Source organism: Poromitra crassiceps (assembly GCF_964638095.1).
Source record: "Poromitra crassiceps genome assembly, chromosome: 25".
In the NCBI taxonomy this organism is placed as follows: Eukaryota; Metazoa; Chordata; class Actinopteri; order Beryciformes; family Melamphaidae; genus Poromitra; species Poromitra crassiceps.
The window spans coordinates 4,954,547-4,972,696 of NC_139649.1; the positions used below are offsets into that span (position 1 = coordinate 4,954,547).

General features: G+C 44.7%; 1 protein-coding gene across 1 annotated transcript in view; it reads left to right on the forward strand.

The window, feature by feature from the left end:
* The first annotated feature begins 8,663 nt into the window (after positions 1 to 8,663).
* Positions 8,664 to 18,150, forward strand: part of uqcc1 (ubiquinol-cytochrome c reductase complex assembly factor 1) — a 29,246-nt gene continuing 19,759 nt past the window's right edge. Inside the window, exons 1-3 of the mRNA XM_083660720.1 lie at positions 8,664 to 8,800; positions 11,286 to 11,393; positions 14,697 to 14,804. Of these exons, the coding sequence (XP_083516846.1) occupies positions 8,726 to 8,800; positions 11,286 to 11,393; positions 14,697 to 14,804 (291 nt within the window). The 5' untranslated portion in view covers positions 8,664 to 8,725. The remainder of the gene's footprint in view (positions 8,801 to 11,285; positions 11,394 to 14,696; positions 14,805 to 18,150) is intronic.

An 18,150-nucleotide genomic window follows, 5' to 3' on the forward strand; every position in this document is an offset into this window, starting at 1 on the left:
CGAGTGTAAAACCATCAGAAAAGACCTGAGGAAAATTTCGAATTTAAAACATCACCAACCAAATGACTCAGAATTAAGAACAGCTTATAGTAACACCCTCAAAAGATATAAATACACACTTAGGAACAAAAAACAAAATCATACTAACAGAATATTAGATGAAATTGAACAGTCCATAAACCAAAATAAATTTTGGGAAATGTGGAATGCCTTGAGCACAAAAGAAGCACAAGCATTACCCATACAAAATGGTGATATTTGGAGAACCCACTTTGAAAATCTCTTTGAAGACATCCCTATAAATAAATTGAATTCAACTCAAGATCTTATCAAAGAAAAACTAGAATCATTAGAATCAACCATAAAAAACAATCAAAACCCCCTTGACTTCCCAATCACTTGGGATGAATTGTCAAAAAAGACTAAATGTCTCCAAACAAAAAAAGCTTGTGGCCCAGACAACATAAAAAATGAAATGCTCAAAAACTGCAGCCCTAACATGCAGGATGCTGTGCTCAAACTGTTCAACATAATACTGAGTTCAGGCTGTTTTCCTGACATGTGGTGCCAGGGCCTTATCTCTCCCATCTTTAAGAGTGGGGACAAACTGGATCCCAACAACTACCGGGGAATCTGTGTCAGCAGTTGTCTGGGAAAGCTATTCTGCAGCATTATAAATAGTAGAATTTCAAATTTCCTTGAAAATCACAATATCCTGAGTAAAAGCCAAATTGGCTTTCTCCCCAAACATCGGACCACCGACCATGTCTACACTCTTCACACACTCATTGAAAAACATGTACACCAAACAAAAAATGGTCAAATATTTGCTTGTTTTATTGACTTTAGAAAAGCCTTCGATTCAATTTGGCATGAAGGCCTATATTACCGACTTCTTCAATGTGGTATCGGTGGCAAAGTGTATGACCTTATTAAATGCATGTACATGACAAGCAGATACAGCGTGAAGATTGGAGACAAATGCACTGAATCCTTTGCCCAGGCGAGAGGTGTCCGCCAGGGCTGCAACATGAGTCCAACGCTGTTCAACATTTACATCAATGAACTTGCAGAGCAGCTGGAACTAAGCACCGCCCCGGGCCTCTCTCTTCTGGACAAGGAAATCAAATTCCTGCTCTATGCAGATGATCTAGTTCTGGTGTCCCCCACAAAACAGGGACTACAGCAGCAGCTGGACCTGCTGGACCGCTACTGCCAGAGCTGGGCCCTGGCAGTCAATTTGAAAAAAAACGAATATCATGGTATTCCAAAAAAAGGCCAGATGTCAGGAAGACAGACACCAGTTCACCTTAGGAAACACCATCATACCACACACCATGAGCTACACCTACCTCGGCCTCACAATAACAGCCTCAGGCAGCTTCAGCCTGGCAGTGAACGCACTAAAAGAAAAAGCTCGCAGAGCCCTACATGCAATCAAAATGAAATTTTATAATATCCAAATTCCAATTAAAATCTGGCTTAAAATATTTGACAGTGTGATCCAGCCCATTGCACTGTACGGTAGTGAAGTATGGGGTCCACTCAGTCATCATAGCTTCATCAGCTGGGAGAAACACCCAACAGAATCCCTACATGCTGAATTCTGCAGACACATCCTACATGTACAAAGAAAAACACCAACAAATGCGTGCAGATCAGAATTGGGCCGTTATCCATTAACAATTAACATTCAAAAGAGAGCACTAAAATTTGTAAATCATCTTAAATCCAGTCCCCCAGATAGCCTCCACTTCAAAGCCCTGCAAACCCAAGAGCTGAACCCAGAAAAGAGTCCACTATGTCAGTTGGTGCTGAGACTAACTGTCCCTCCTCAGCCACATCTCCACCAGGCTCAGACTAACACTGCTTCCCAAACACCAATTCAGGTAAACCAAATTATTAAACAATGCAAAGAAACCTACTTGGAACATTGGAAAGAAGAAACCAAAAATCAAAGTAGATTAGAATGCTATCTGGCCCTGAACAGAGATTATGAATTGGCAGAATATCTCTCTACTGTCAGAGATAGGAAGCAGAGACAGATCCTCACCAGGTACAGGCTCAGTGACCACCAACTGGCAATCGAAACAGGAAGACATAAGAAATCATGGCAACCAAAAGAAAATAGAACATGTGGTCACTGTTTGACAGGTGAGGTCGAGACGGAGATGCACTTCCTCCTACAATGTGAAAAATTCAAAACAGTTAGAGAAATGTTCTTTAACAAACTCGGCTCCCAAATTCCCCAATTCAAAGAGCTGGATGAGCAGTCCAGACTGGGAACTGTCCTGGGAGAAGGAAACACAGCAACTCTGGCTGCACAATATGTGTTAGCCTGCCACAATCTGAGGAACAGTGAGTGACCAACGCACACACGCGCACACGCACACACAAACACACACACACACACACACACACACACACACATGCACACACACACAGTATGATGTGACCTGTTGAAATAACAAACCCTCCATCAACACTCATACATGTGTGAACACTGTATATACTGTAACTGATATGTATCCATCTCAATGTTGTATTGTCATGTGTATTATTGTGTAATGTGTGTGTAATGTAATCATTACTTTTGTTTAATTGTTTTCTGATGCTTTGGCAATATTGTTGTCGTGACATTCATGCCAATAAAGCGATTTGAATTGAATTGAATTGAATTGAGAGAGACACAGAGAGAGAGAGATAGACAGAGACAGAGATAGACAGAGACAGAGAGAGTAGAGAGAGAGAGACAGAGACAGAGAGAGACAGAGAGAGAGAGAGACAGAGAGAGAGAGAGACAGAGAGGGAGAGCGAGACAGTCGCAGCCGCCAGCTGTCAGGAATGGTGAAATGAGCTATAGAGACCAAAACCATTTTTGTACCAAGCTGTAAACATCTTTATTTCTGCTGTAAATTCGGGCATTTTAACATGAGGCCTAGGGGGAATGACTCCCTTTTTGAGCCAGCCTCAAAGTGGCCATTCGAGGAACTGCAGTGTTTGGTAGTTCTGAGCTGGCCAGAACCGAAGGGTTGGGGCTTGGTTCTGGTGCCGTGCATCACCCAGGTGCTACTGTAGGCCCACACAATGCCCACACCATTATGTGAAGTGCTTCAGATGCCTTGAAAAGCACTGTATCGTTCAGGGGGGACCAACCTCATGTGACTCTGTGTGTGTGTGTGTGTGTGTGTGTGTGTGTGTGTGTGTGTGTGTGTGTGTGTGTGTGTGTGCGTGCGTGCGTGCGTGTGTGTGTGTGTGTGTGTGCGTGCGCGGCGTCTGGGTCAAGCAGACTGCTGCTCCACAACACTCTGCTTGACCTTTTCCTTTCCCCTTACACACTCTCTCTCTCTCTCTCTCCCCCTCTCTCTCCTTCTCTTTCTCTCCCCCTCTCTCTCCCTCTCTCTCTCTCTCTCCCTCCCCCTCTCTCTCCCTCTCTTTCTCCTAAACAGGGATATTCTGGTGGGTTGTGACCGTTTGTTATTGTTGTCCAAAAGTTAAAACCGTCTATAGACCCCTTATACGACTACGTCACACTGACATCACGCAGCGTCAGATGCGCATGACGGAGGTAGAAAGACAGAGTCCGCGCAGCCCTGGCAAGTAGGTGATCTGCAGCTGGAAAACTAGACAAGCTAGATATGTCTTTGTGTTGTGCAGTGGGATGCCAGAATCGGAAAGCTATTGTAGCAGAGTATTCGGGTCGGCCTATTCACACTTGGTTAATAAAATAATAAACGATAGAGCCAGGCTGTAACGTTATAACAAGCTTCACCTTTATTCTCCCCACATATCCTGTTCTACGACAACCCTCGAGGGAACATACGCAGCCTCGCATACACACGCAATAGAACACAACACAACACTGAACAGTCTGTTACACTATCAACAAAGCAAGGACTAAAGTTTTACAGAATCCCGTCAACTCATACTCCTTTTAATGCTAACCGTAGGTGTCTTTGGTTGCAAGCCGAAAGAGGAAATCATTAAAAATGCCCGACTTTGCAGTGCTCGCTCATTTCATATCAGGTAAGCTGTAGCTGTCATCGCTCGGTTAGTTAACAACCAAGTAACATTAAATAATGTCATTATTGAGTTGAACTGATTGGAACGAGGACATCATTAAAAATGCCCGACTTTGCGGTGTTCATTTCATATCAGGTAAGCTGCCTGTAGCTGTAGGCTGCTAACAGCCACATCGCTCGGTTAGTTAACAACCAAGTAACGTTAAATAATGTCATTATTGAGTTGTGTGCATTATCAACATAACAATAATCTTTGCAAGTTACAGAATAATTATCTACGCTATGTATTGCTGGCCACTCTAGGCTTGGCCATTTCTTCTTGTCTTTTATCCATTGACACGGCGCCAATGCGTATGGGTCTGTATCCCATTAACCAACGTTAATTTCGATGCATAACATTGCTTATCAGGCGATAAGCTGTTGTAGTAAGCCGAGAACTGCATATTAAAACTAAAATGTAACTGTGTGTCGCAGATGGGCGCAGAGCAGTCCTGACAGCGGGGCTTTTACACAGCTCTCTGTCTGTCAATGCCCAATGTTGACAGCTGTATAAGGGGTCTATAGACATGAACACTCCACCGGATAATGACTCCATTCACAGAAGCAGAGAGCTCTGCTTCCCAGTCAGAGCTGCTCTCCGCTGCTCCTAACTGGGAGCTCGCTGGATGCATTCTACCGTGGGTAGGCCGCTGACTATCCCTAAGTACCTCGTACAAGCCCACGTCAAAAAATCCAAACTATCCCTTTAAGCCATTATCCTCTGAGTCCAGCGTTTGGTTTGGCGTTTAAGCGTTCACGCTCAAACATCTGCCACACGCTCCTTTGCATTCCATTCACTGAAGTATCTCTCTCTCTTCCTGCTTCCTGCAGGGGAAGTGATGTCAGCCAGGCCCTAACACAGTCAGCCAATCACAACAGCCCAACTGATAACACGTGAATATTCTCAATTCACTCGGGCAAAATGGTTTGGGCTGGTAGGCCTGTGAGTAGAGAGAATTACAATAGTCGACCAGTTTTGGGCTATCTCGTCGAAAGGGCCTTTCTGTGTGGAGTTTGCATGTTCTCCCCGTACCCCCCAGGGGGTTCCTCCGTACATAACCCCCCACTGAAAACATGCAGAAGATCGTCATCCGACCAGTGACGACAACATCTGAAGTTGGTCCAATGATGGTCCAATGAAGGTCCCCGGGCGCTGGAAAGAAATAGCGACCACTGCTCCCGGCCTGCCCCCTGGAGGAAAGGACAAGCCTGGATGGGTCAAATGCAGAGGACATATTTCACCGGCCACCGTCAGCATGGGTTTGTGTAGTGGCCGCATGCATGTGTTGTAGTGTTCGTGTGACAATAAAGACGGGCTGCCGTCTGAAATCCTCGTTCTTCAGCGTCACGTATACGCAGGGTGAGGGTCTTAGCCTTGATGGTGATGGTCATTATGCCAGACTCATGTGGTTTACCTACACTGGATGCTCTTCCATGCATGCCAAGAAAGTTCATTTTGACATACTGTAATTTGAAAATTGTGGAATTACAGTAAATCAGAATATAAACTGCGAATATGATTAAACAGGGATCTAGCTCTTTCTCCTAGTTGTGCATACGCTAAATAAAATGCTCTTTCTCTTTCTTTCTTTCTTTCTTTCTTTCTTTCTTTCTTTCTTTCTTTCTTTCTTTCTTTCTTTCTTTCTTTCCATCCTTCGTTTTCCTCCTAAGCTACAAATTCACTACTTGCCCATGAACAATATTTAGACAATGCGCTGTAAGGGCCCCAAGCATGGCGTAATACTAGCCTGTTTTCCTAGTGACATAAACACTGTGTGTGTGTGTGTGTGTGCGTGCGTGCGTGTGTGTGTGTGTGTGTGTGTGTGTGTGTGTGTGTGTGTGTGTGTGTGTGCGTGCGTGTGTGTGTGTGAAGGTGACAACTTTCCCCCCTTCAGAGTGGAGTTTCTCTCATGTCACAGTCAGGAAGGTCACAATCATTAACAGTAACCTATTTGGTCTCACTATAAACACACACAAACATGCACGCGCGCACATAGGCACACACACACACACACACACACACAAAACTACACAAACACATATGCATGTACAGTATGTACACACTAACAGGCGTGCACATGCACACCTGCACATGACACATTAAACAGGGGTTAGAGAGAGAGCGATGACCTCACCTTCTGCTCAACCAGCAAAACATCCCCACTCACAAACCATCACTTCACAACTTCACAGTGTGTGTGTGTGTGTGTGTGTGTGTGTGTTTGTGTGTGTGTGTGCGTGTGTGTGCGTGCGTGCGTGCGTGCGCGCGCGCTGCGCGCGCGCGTGTGTGTGTGCGTGTGTGTGCGTGCGTGCATGCGTGCGTGCGTGCGTGTGTGTGTGCGTGTGCGTGTGTGCAGTCTGTGTGTGTGCACCCCAATCACCAGAATAAAATGTCGACATTGCACATTTGTGCAATCCAGGGATACGTACAATCTCGTAACGTACATATTTAACAACTTTGCTTATGTTTAGGCAAGTAAAACAACTTGCTTAAGGTTATGGTTTGGGTTAGGTTTAAATAACAAAAACATGAAATATGGTTGAAATCACGCTGGGACGCGAACAAAGTGTTTACGCCCTCCATCCACCCTGACCACAACGCCCTTACTTTCCACCGTACTGTTTCAATAGCAGACTCTGTGAGGTGGATAATATTGATCAATCAATCAATCAATCAATCAATCAATCAATCAATCAATCAATCAATTAAATCAATCAATCAGTTTTATATTTCTACAGCGCCAAATCACAACAAGAGTTATCTCAAGGCACTTTACAAATAGAGCAGGTAGATTGCAGGCTCTTTATTTTAGACCCAACAATTGAAACATTTCTCACATGCACAGTGTCTCAACACTGTTTCTCTCATGTCCCCCTTTGGAGGAAGAATAATTTTCATGCCCCGCCCCCGGCCTGACAAAATGAGCCAGGTTGCTGCAATTAAGCTGTTTTGCACTGCAAACTTTTCAAAAACAGGTTGTAGGCTTGATATAGCATTCTCAAGTCACGTTCAATATTGAGTATAACTACCCGCCCGTCATGAACCCCCCCCCCCCCCCCCCCGTCCCGTCATTCCTCTGCGCCCCCCAGGGGGCCCCACCCCACACTTTGAGAGACACTGATATACACAAATTGATATGCAACATAGTTAGGTCCTTGAAAGGATGCGCCTTCCCAGTGGTTTTTTAGTGGTGCTAAACCAACAAAGTTTGAAGCATAAAGTACCAAAGGCACAAGGTGCTGTATAGCACTCACAGAACTTCAGGACAAAGGAAATCTCTATTTCACTGATTAATTTGGCCGTGTCAAGCAAACACATGCAACATATTTTTGGTGCAAAAAACGTGATGTTGCAGAAAGATACAATGCGGATGTGTGTGCATGAGTGAAGTACGAATTCCATACATGTTTGTGGCTATCTAACATTCTTGTCTGTACTGTGGGCTATGTGTTTTTGCATACTGTTACGGTCTGCAGTGTAGACCTACATGTTCTTGTGTGAGGATGGGTCTGATGATGCATTTATTTTCTCAGACCCCTCATGCAGAAGTGTAGTGACTGTTGGCTCTCGGGCCGGGCAGGAAACAGTCGGATGCGTGGATGACTTTGAACAATCTGTGGAGCAGCCATGCATGGCCCTGCTTACTCTGTGTGAACCACTGTGCTACTGGAGGAAGGTTTGATGGCTTCCCCTTCTATATATCTGATGCTTTATAGTGGTTACCCCTTCCTCTGACAGCCTGTGATAGAACAGAATATGTCTTATACGTATACTATAGTCCTTTTGACTTATGTTCTTCTGATACTTTAGCCACATAGGTTCCATGTGTTTTATAATGTGTTTCCCTCATTTTTGTAATCTTGTTGTATGGCAATGTAAAAGAATACGCTTCATATGGATTCACTCACAAACGTGCACTGGAAATACCAAGAAGTAACGCCCCTATTCTTTGCCACAATTCTCTGTTTTCTTTAAAGCGGTAAAATATCTCTATTTGACTTGTTTTAATTATTTTAATGTAGCTTACAGTAATGCATTTTTGCTTGTTCCCCATTCCCAACCTGTGGGTCGGTGCCACTGGTTGCAAAAGTATTATGATCTTCGTGGGGGGGGGGGGGGGGGGGGGGGGATTAATTATTATTATTATTAGTAGTAGTAGTAGTAGTAGTAGGGCTAGTAGTAGTAGTAGTATTAGCATATGATAGTGCATTTTCTCCATTGTTGAATACCATTATTTAATTTGTAATCAATTATTTGTTAATTAGCCTATTGCAGACAGCTCCTCACTTTTACTTTCTGATTTGTGTGTGGTGCTGATGGACAGCTCCTTTAACACATGTTGGCCTCTGTACTGTTTACATGAACCTTGTGTTTTCCACTTTGTAACCTCTTTTATTTTTCTATGCTCTTTTCTAATATCTATTTGATGTAAAGCACTTGTCTTTGAATCGCCTGCTCTCTGTATGAAACTCGCCTTGCCTTGGCCTTCAGTCAGTTCATGCTGTGTAGCCTATGGAAGCGGAACCTTCGTGCACGGAGCTGTTTTCTGGGCGGAGGCTTTTCGCTGCTGCACAGATTCCTTTGACATTGCTTGAGAGGAGCAGGGTGAAGGTTTAGCAGCTGAAACATTACGGAGGACAGTGTGTGAGTTTGAAGCGGAGTCATGTACCGGCGGCCGCTGCAGGCTGCGCTCACAAACATCGTTAACGTGACAGCGTCCAGAGCCGCCACAGCTAAGGTAACAACACAACTAGCGTTAGCTTAGCTGGCTAATGATAGCCCTAGCCAGCCTGCACGTATCGTTAATTAGCACTGCATTATAAACTGCTTATGGTTAGAGAAGAACTTGTTGACTTTGGGTAAATAAGCAGTGACTGTCTGGAGTAATACCATTACCCATCGAATCAAAGCTCTCAAACCTGCCGACCTGTAGAGAGAGAGAGAGGGAGGGAGAGAGACTGTGTGTGTGTGTGTGTGTGTGTGTGTGTGCGTGTGTGCGTGCGTGCGCGCGCGCGTGTGTGAGGCATCATCAAATCAAAACACTGCTAACTAGCTAGCTAACTAGTTAATAGGATTACTCATCTGTGTCAGTTGGTGTCTGTGTAGGTGAACTTGACCGTGCTGCTTAACATCACTTAGCTCATGTTAACTGTCACGGAATGAGTCAAGACTTACCCTCAGGCTCTTCTAAAGTCCGTGTCAACACTGCCAGTTGAAGAGCCCTCCCATCGAGCATAGCATTTTCGTTAGACAATCTGTGTTGGGCATTAAACTCACCTTATTTCTGCACTTTGAAGTCACAGGTAGGGTCGGGTGGGGCAAACTAATTATATCGGAAGCCTAGTTGCGGAAAAAAGTGAGCTGTTCTTTTTTTTAAGACAAAGTTTGACGAGAATCACCGAGTTGCCTGGAAACAGAGTCCAGATGCATGCGCACTGGCATAATTTTGTCTTGTACCTACATTCTACAATGCATTTAGACAGACCACGACCGCTCACTTTTTTCCGGCAACTAGGCTTCCGATATAATTAGTTTGCCCCACCCGACCCTACCTGTGACTTCAAAGTGCAGAAATAAGGTGAGTTTAATGCCCAACACAGATTGTCTAACGAAAATGCTATGCTCGATGGGAGGGCTCTTCAACTGGCAGTGTTGACACGGAATTTAGAAGAGCCTGAGGGTAAAGTCAAGACCATAGACTGTATATGGTCAATGGTCAAAACCAACGTGTCCAGTGACATATATTTCTCAAACTTAAGTCAGATTTCTGAAGGCACAGTCAAATAAGATAAAAAAGGAGGGAGTGCTTCTCTTAGTGATCAGTAAGTCTTAAAAATAGACGATTTTCACGTAATTGTCAGTCCTGTTTGCTGTAATGTTTTCGGAGATGTCCTGTACTAGCAAACACTCACTGCAGCGGGAAGTGACCTGGGGTTCAATTTTAGAATGTTTCGTTGTCAAGTTAAAACCGTCTATTCACCTTATAAAATAAAAAATAAAAATAAAGTTTTCTCAACTCAACTCTCAACTCACCTCAACTTATTCAGAAGAGACCGTCTGGCTTGAGAGACTAACAGGAAGTGTAAATACAATCGGTGGTTCCAATTGCATTTACACTTCCTGTGACTCATAAACCTAGTCTGACTCATAATGTGAGTTAAACTAGGTTTGACCAGGTGAGTCAGACTAGTTTGAGCAGGTAAAACAGCTGGCGTTTTGAACAGGAAGTCACGATACAATGGGTCAAGTGGGCGGGGCTGCATAAGGTGAATAGTTGCACACTCATGGATTTGAATACGCAGGTTTTCCACAGTACTATTAAACAATCTTTAGGAATAAGTACTGAGTAGTAAATACTGAGAGCCTCTCAGAATTTGTGAATTAGGGGGGCAAAAGCTGTATTTGAAGTTATTCTGTTTGTTGCAAGGAAATTAGGCCCACACAATAATGTTAGGCTATACACGTTAAGTCAGAGATATGCCATATTATTCCCTGAACCCACAACAAATCACTCTCTTAACTAATAAGATGGAAGAACAACGCCATATATGAAGAATGACTTTATCTTCTTGACAGAGTAATACTATCTGATAGTAATTTGGCTTTTAAAATGTAAATTTCGGTGTAAGATGAATGAGTTATCTTTGTCATGTTGTGATAACCAAACCGGTAGGGTGGTGGCTCTCATTCATGGTCTATTGTTCAATTTCCTTCATAAATCCTACGTATATCATACATATATCATCATACCGTTCCACCGTGTGGATCCACGACCGTTTAACTTGTGATCTGTCGTGTATGAGTCTACTGTACTTCCTACTGTAGCGCCATGTAAAAAGTTACAGAACATTTCTGATGATCTTTACTTTGTAATGTTACCACATGCTTCTCCCAACAAATGTTTGCTGATCCGTACAAAAAAAAAAATAATGCCTGTCAGAGATGTTGTCTTTCAAAGGCAATGATGGTCCTTCTCATTCTCTCCCTTTCTGCCCCCTCTGTCTTCTCTCTCTCTCTCTCTCTCTCTCTCTCTCTCTCTCTCTCTCTCTCTCCCTCTCTCTCTCTCCCTCTCTCTCTCTCCCTCTCTCTCTCTCTCTCTCTCTCTCTCTCTCTCCCTCTCTCTCTCTCTCTCCCTCTCTCTCTCCCTCTCCCTCTCTCTCTCTCTCCCTCTCTCTCTCTCTCCCTCTCTCTCTCTTTCTCTCTCTGTGCCTCTTTGCATCTAGGTGTTAGATAAAGAAGCCTGTTTTGCCAGAGCTTTAGTCGCCTGCCAACTGGCCAGAGCCGCCTCTCCCTGCCTCACACCATGTCGGACACTGCACGTCACCACACAGGTAAGGGGACACACACACAGGGGTGGGGAAGGGGGGGGCAGTTCTGCGGCTCAGGAGGTAGAGCGGTCATCCACTAATCAGGTCGGTGGTTCGATCCCCGGCTCCTCCGGTCAGAAGGTCGGTGGTTCAATCCCCGGCTCCTCCAGTCCTCCAGCAAGATACTGAACCCCAACTTGCTCCTGATGGGTGTGCCAGCACCCTGCGTGGTAGCTTGCTCCTGATTGGCTGTGCCAGCACCCTGCGTGGTAGCTTGCTCCTGATTGGCTGTGCCACCACCCTGCGTAGTAGCTTCAGCTTGCCCCGATGGCTGTGCCAGTACCCTGCGTGGTAGCTTGTTCCTGATGGCTGTGCCAGCACCCTGCATGGTAGCTTGCTCCTGATTGGCTGTGCCACCACCCTGCGTAGTAGCTTCAGCTTGCCCCCGATGGCTGTGCCAGTACCCTGCGTGGTAGCTTGTTCCTGATGGCTGTGCCAGCACCCTGCATGGTAGCTTGCTCCTGATTGGCTGTGGCAGCACCCTGCGTGGTAGCTTGCTCCTGATTGGCTGTGCCACCACCCTGTGTGGTAGCTTGCTGCCATCGGTGTGTGAATGTAAACATGTAAAGAGCTTGTGAGCGGTCGTATACTAGAAAAGCGCTATATGTAATATATGCAGTCCATTCACCATACACACACACACACACACACACACACACGTACACATGCACATACACACACACACACAAATGTGCAATTCTGAACAGATTTATATATCATTCAAATGTCCCTGTAATCTGCAAAGCCTGACCGTCATCAACTCCCTGTGCCAACCACGGTTCTATCAGCAGCCAATCAAACGCCACGACCCAAAAGACCACGGTTCTATCTGCAGCCAATCAAACGCCACGACCCAGAATGCAAGTGCCGGGCCCCTGCTGCCCCCTCTCTCTCCCAGGCCTAATTCTGTACAGCACAGAGGAGAGAGAGAGAGAGAGAGAGGGAGAGGGAGAAAGAGAGAGAGAGCGTGAGAGAGAGAGAGAGAGAGAGAGCGCCCTGTATCAAAATACCAGCAGCCAAAGGAAAGAATGAAAGCTGAAAATGGTCAAAACATCGTATGCACATGAAGGTCACCACAATAAATGAATCTTCTTGAAACCATTTCCAAACACACAAACAGTTGCCCATACTGGTGAAGGGCAGTTGGGGCCGTGGAGGATGTAATTTAGACATCAAGGCAGCCAACAGCTGAGAATAGGTCCAACAGCTGCACTCTCTCTCTGTAAAGGCCAACTTCTGCAGGTGTGTGTCAACAACATCTGTGTGTGTTTGTGTGCAAGTGTGTGTGCGTGCGTGTGTGTGTCTATTTGTGCGCCGTTGATGTAATGGAGGATATACACTCACCGGGCACGTTATTAGGAACACCTTGCTAATAGCGGTGTGCTATATCGTATCGTTCGTGTTAATACCAGTACTATTCATATCGTGATAATGGCAGTATTCCGACTTGTTGATGTAATAACGTCGTACTGTTACGCTGCGTAACGCTATGACGTACTCACGGCAACAAGCATGGCTGAAAGCGGCTTCACGGGGGAGGAGTTAATCCCTAAAAGGCGAGTGAGCGACTTCAGTAGTGTGGAAGTGGTTTGGGTACAACAATAAACCTTGCTAATATCTTTGAAGGCAAACTGTTAAGTACAATGCTAACATATACAAACATACTGTATTTTGTTGCAATTGTATGTTCTTGAAATTAATAATACAATATTTTACAGTATTTTGTGGTATCGTCAAGAATATTGTTATTGCCGAAATACTAGGGGTGTCACGATACACTCAGTTCACGATACGATACGTATCACGATACTGGGTTCACGATAACGATACGATACGATACGATTTTAACAATATTTTTTTAAACTTGAATAATGACAATATATGACTGGAAAAGTAGTATTTTATTTGAAATGCACAAATACAAAACATGCTGTTGTGGGAAATTGTTATTACAATAACAACTAGAAAAAACATGAGATTGGAGATAAGGCTTATCTTGAAATAGAATGAGTTACACCGTCACTTAGATTTACTTTGAACTAAAAGGTTTCTCAGCAGTATAAATTCTCATTATGCATCTTCAGTTTTTCTTCAAACTCAAACAACAAGACTTTTCTTAGTCTATTTTTTATGCATCTTCAGTTTTTCCTGTCAAGTAAACAGTTTTGCCAGAAACTCAATTGAATGGTTTCTCTCCTGTATAACTTCTCATGTGTCTCTTCAGAGACTTGTTCAACTGAACTACTTTCCACACATTGAACTTCAACAAACAAAGACGTTTCTTTGTCTACTTTTGGAAAAAAAAAAAAAATTTTTTTTTTTTTTTTTTTTTTTTCACGATATGAGATTTCATCTCAACGATACATATCGTGACGTTTTACTATCGCGAAATTTCGTGGGACGATATATTGTGACACCCCTACGAAATACCCTGAAATATGGTGGTATTATTTTAGGGCCATATGCCCACCCCTACTTGCTAATACTGGGAAAGTATCAGCTTTCAGTTCAGCACCACAGCGAGACTGTGCATACTCGAACGTTAACTCGGCGCGTTGGCCGCGGTACACGTCCAAAACGTTATTGTGTCGTTTACCAAGAACTTGCAATCATGTCGGTGGGGGGGACATTTTATTGTCCCTCCATTTCAAAACTCATTCCGGTGAGCCTGCAGAAGGCTTTGCTAGATGAGGGACAAGCATGTTAAATGAGGAAATGGCATTTCCTCATTCCACACAACAAGGATTTGACGGCGCAGAGTCACATTTTTGAGGAGCTGCACGCCACCTACGCCGAGCTGCGCCGAGGGACGCCCAGCTGCGGCGACCCCCTCGGCGCAGTCAGCGCCGGCGATTTCGCTCGAGCATAATTTGCGCTTTACTGCTTTCTGTTCACCACAGCTGGAAAGAGGTTATCTGACTTTACTGTCAGCTTCAAACACTCACCGGATGTTGTGTTGTTGTTTTTGCACGATTCTGTGTCACCTCTCTAGAGACTCTGCTGTGCTGTGTGTGAAAATCCCAGGAGATGATCCGTTTCAGAAATCCTCAAAACTGAGATTAGGGATGCAGAACGATTGGCAACGTTTACCATTTATTTGAATTTAAATGTTTATTTATAAATGAATCATTTTAACCCGATCAATCCTCTTCGGTCTCCATCCGCCCATAAAGGCTTTAAAATGAGATGCCTGCGTAGGCCCAAAACCAACACGACAGGCTGATAAAATGACCGACTCTCTCTCTCTCTCTCTTTCTCTCTCTCCAGCTGTGTAATGTGAAGGAGACGCCCCAGCACACGGAGGAAGAGGTGGGGGCCTTCACTAAGCTCATTGAGGCCATGGGCTTCACAGGACCCCTCAAATACAACAAATGGGTGAGTGATGGAGAGGGAGTGATGGAGAGAAAGGGGAGAGGGAGTGATGGAGAGAAAGGGGAGAGGGAGAGAGGGCGGGCGTAACCTGCGCTGTGTCGACAGCACTGGCAGCAACCCGTGTTAAGAGCTCGCCCAGGGGTGGAGCAGCCGGGATTCCATCCACCGACCTCCCACTTCCAAAGCGGACACACACACACACACACACACACACACACACACACACACACACACACACACACACACACATTTAACACATACATTTAACACATACATTTGACCATGCCAAATTTCACAGACCGACCGAGGATCATGTAATTCCCCCCCCCCCCCCAGTGCACCCCCAAACAGAGGAGGCGCTAGTGCAGCGACCAGGACACATACTCTTAATCCGGCTTCCCACCCGCAGACACGGACAATTGTGCCTGTATGGACGCCTGACCAAGCCGGAGGTAACCCGGGGGGGGGGGCTCGAACCCGCGGCCCTCGTGTTGATAGGCAGGGGAATCTACCACCGCAGATCTTTCACAATTTCATCTTTTTTAGTCACATGCACCTCCTCATCACAGCCTTGTAGTGTGTGTACGTTTCCCAACAACTCGCACATCGTAAAAGCTTCAAAGGATGATGTTGTTTTTAATGGTCATGGCGCAGGTTTGGTTGTGTGGGAGGTTTTTGGACACAGAGTCTCCGAGGTGGCGTACAGTAAGTGTGGAGGAAGTGGGTTGTTGGTGTGTCCCCCTGGCAAAGCGTTGGGCTACAGGCCGGCTTGGCAACACATCTCTGACCTCATATCCTGTTTCAGCTCAGAGGGCTGTGCTGCCTTGTGCAAGAGCGCTGCATCCAAACACATTTTTTGTTTCAGCCCACAAAAATATCTCACGGTCACGGTGGACTGTTAAAGGCAGGTGGTTAACTGAAAATACAGTACTACTCACTCAGGGATGAACCGTATTGGATCTTTTTGCCGATATCAGATATGCTGTTATTTTACAACTCTGACAGATTGCTGATATGGGCACATTTTTTCCACCTTATTTCAGAGAACATCAAGGGCCCTATCTTCCCAAAAACGCCAATTTAGTGCGCAATGCAAATTGGGGGTGGACACAAGCGCATGCCTGTGATAATTGTACTGGGCATTGGCTGCCACAAGCCAAAGCAGGCGTTTCAGCGCTAAAATGTGGGATAGATGGCATTATCCTATTGTCAGCAGCGCGCAATTACTTTGCACTAAGAGCTTTGAAAAGGACCTTTTACGCCCAAATACCTCACTGCGCTGGGAGTGCACCGTAATCTCCGTGCAGCGCAGCGCAAAAAATAATTCCTTTTGGATATGTCATTACGCACAGCCTTGCCACACCAATACATCAAATTATGCTGCTAAAATTGGGTATTAGCAGATAATTCAGTGAGGCAATCAACTATAACTCACTGAGAAACTTTTATCACATCGCAAAGAGGGAAATGAATTGAGAAAACTTGTTGGACAATGGACATAGGCTATTTACCTTCATAACCCGGAGGGTCGTTGGCACCACAGACGATCTGTCAATAAGCTCTCTCCATCTCTCTCTCTGTCCTCGCACAAGTGAGTACACTCTATTACGCGTGGAGAGAATTACAGTATATTGCATGCCTCGCGCAAACAGCCATTGCGAGACGGGAATCTGATTGGTTTTGATTGACGTAATGACCAGCATTGCCTGGCCACACCGTGAATAATTCTGGTAGTTAAGACCGCCCAAATCCCGTTTGCGCAGGCATTTGGGGACGCAGATGATTTTGACACGGCTCTAATTTGCGTCTGCAACACGTGCCGTGAACGTTTCCGCATGCCCGCCGAGAATTGCATCCCCAACATATTTTGGGGCTATTTTAACTTAGAAATCAGATCAAATTATTACGCTTACTCTTATGGTGATGGCCCACTGGCAGATGCAGACATAAATACAATGCTTTTCAAAATGTACACATTCACTGGGCAAAATAGGAAAAGTACCTTCAACTTAGACATGTGCATATATTTATTTATGTAACATTTTCTTTCAAACAAAACTGCAAGATTCATCCTACTTAAACAGGCTTGGATGATATATCTGCCTGTCATATTGGCAGAAATGTTCGTTTCGGGCTGATGCGGATATTTCATTTTAACCCATTGATACCTGATGCAGCATTTGTGTGTGTATCCCTTTAAGAGTCAGTACACAGCCCAGCCGGCAGGAAAGTCTTGCGGGTCTTGACGAGAGTTGGTGAAACTCACCCCGAATGAGGAAATGAGATCCCTGTAAAGAGTAGTGGAAATAGCCCGGGGGTGAATAGCCAGTCTGATGTTTCTTTAGGGGTCATATAATGACGATATGGGTAGAACACAGGAAGAAAACTGTCTATTTACATGGAGTAACAGCACGCTGCCATGTGGTCCCGATGGAGCGCATTCAAGGACTGGCTTGGAGTACTCTTTCGATCACAACAACGCCTACGACGGTCCAAATCGCTGTGGAGAACACTGGGTGAGTCGTCAGATAATAATTAATGTGAGGAGAGGGCTCCAGGTTAAAAAAAAACGAAATTCTCCTTTAAAGGGATACACACACAAATGAGGGATATACACGCAAATGCTGCATCAGGTATCAATGGGTTAAAGCCTTTATCAGCTGATACCGACGACGTGCCGATATCATCGTGCAACTGAGTTTATTATCTTATATTATTATGTTACCTCTTAAGTTTGTCGATGTTTCCGTTAAAGATAAAGTTACAGGGACAAGTTACATCCATTGAGTTGCATTTTGACCTTCTGTTCACAAGTTTCCAGTAACACCAATTGTGATGATTTGAGTAGACTCAGTTCTGAACTAGAGAGTGAGAACTTTCACCAGCTTTCCTTGTTAAAACTGGGTGGAAACAATTACAGTTTAAAAAAAAAGCATTGCAAAACCAATCCAGAGTGTTTAGGGCGGACCTTCATGCAGAAGTTTTGTGCTTGTAAACAGACAAATAAAGTAACGTTGCTCGGGATATCCATTTACAATGTTGTCCATGTTACAAAGTGATTCTCTGTATCTCCAGTTTGTTTCACTACGGAGGATAATGGGGGGAGAGCATCATTTCCGGTAACTTGTCAAAGGGGCGTAGGTTTGTAGCAGACGCCGCTGTTCAAGTAACTCTTTTTGGCGAGGACTTCCCAGGCGGTTGGTAGGTGGAGATCTCCAATTGTCTGGGAGCCGAGACTATGATTTGAGTAACATTTTTCTACTGCCATTTCTGCATCTTGTATCAATATCTTGACCATTTTTGACTGCACCTGGCTTTCTAAGTAAAATGAAATATTTGTATATTTTAT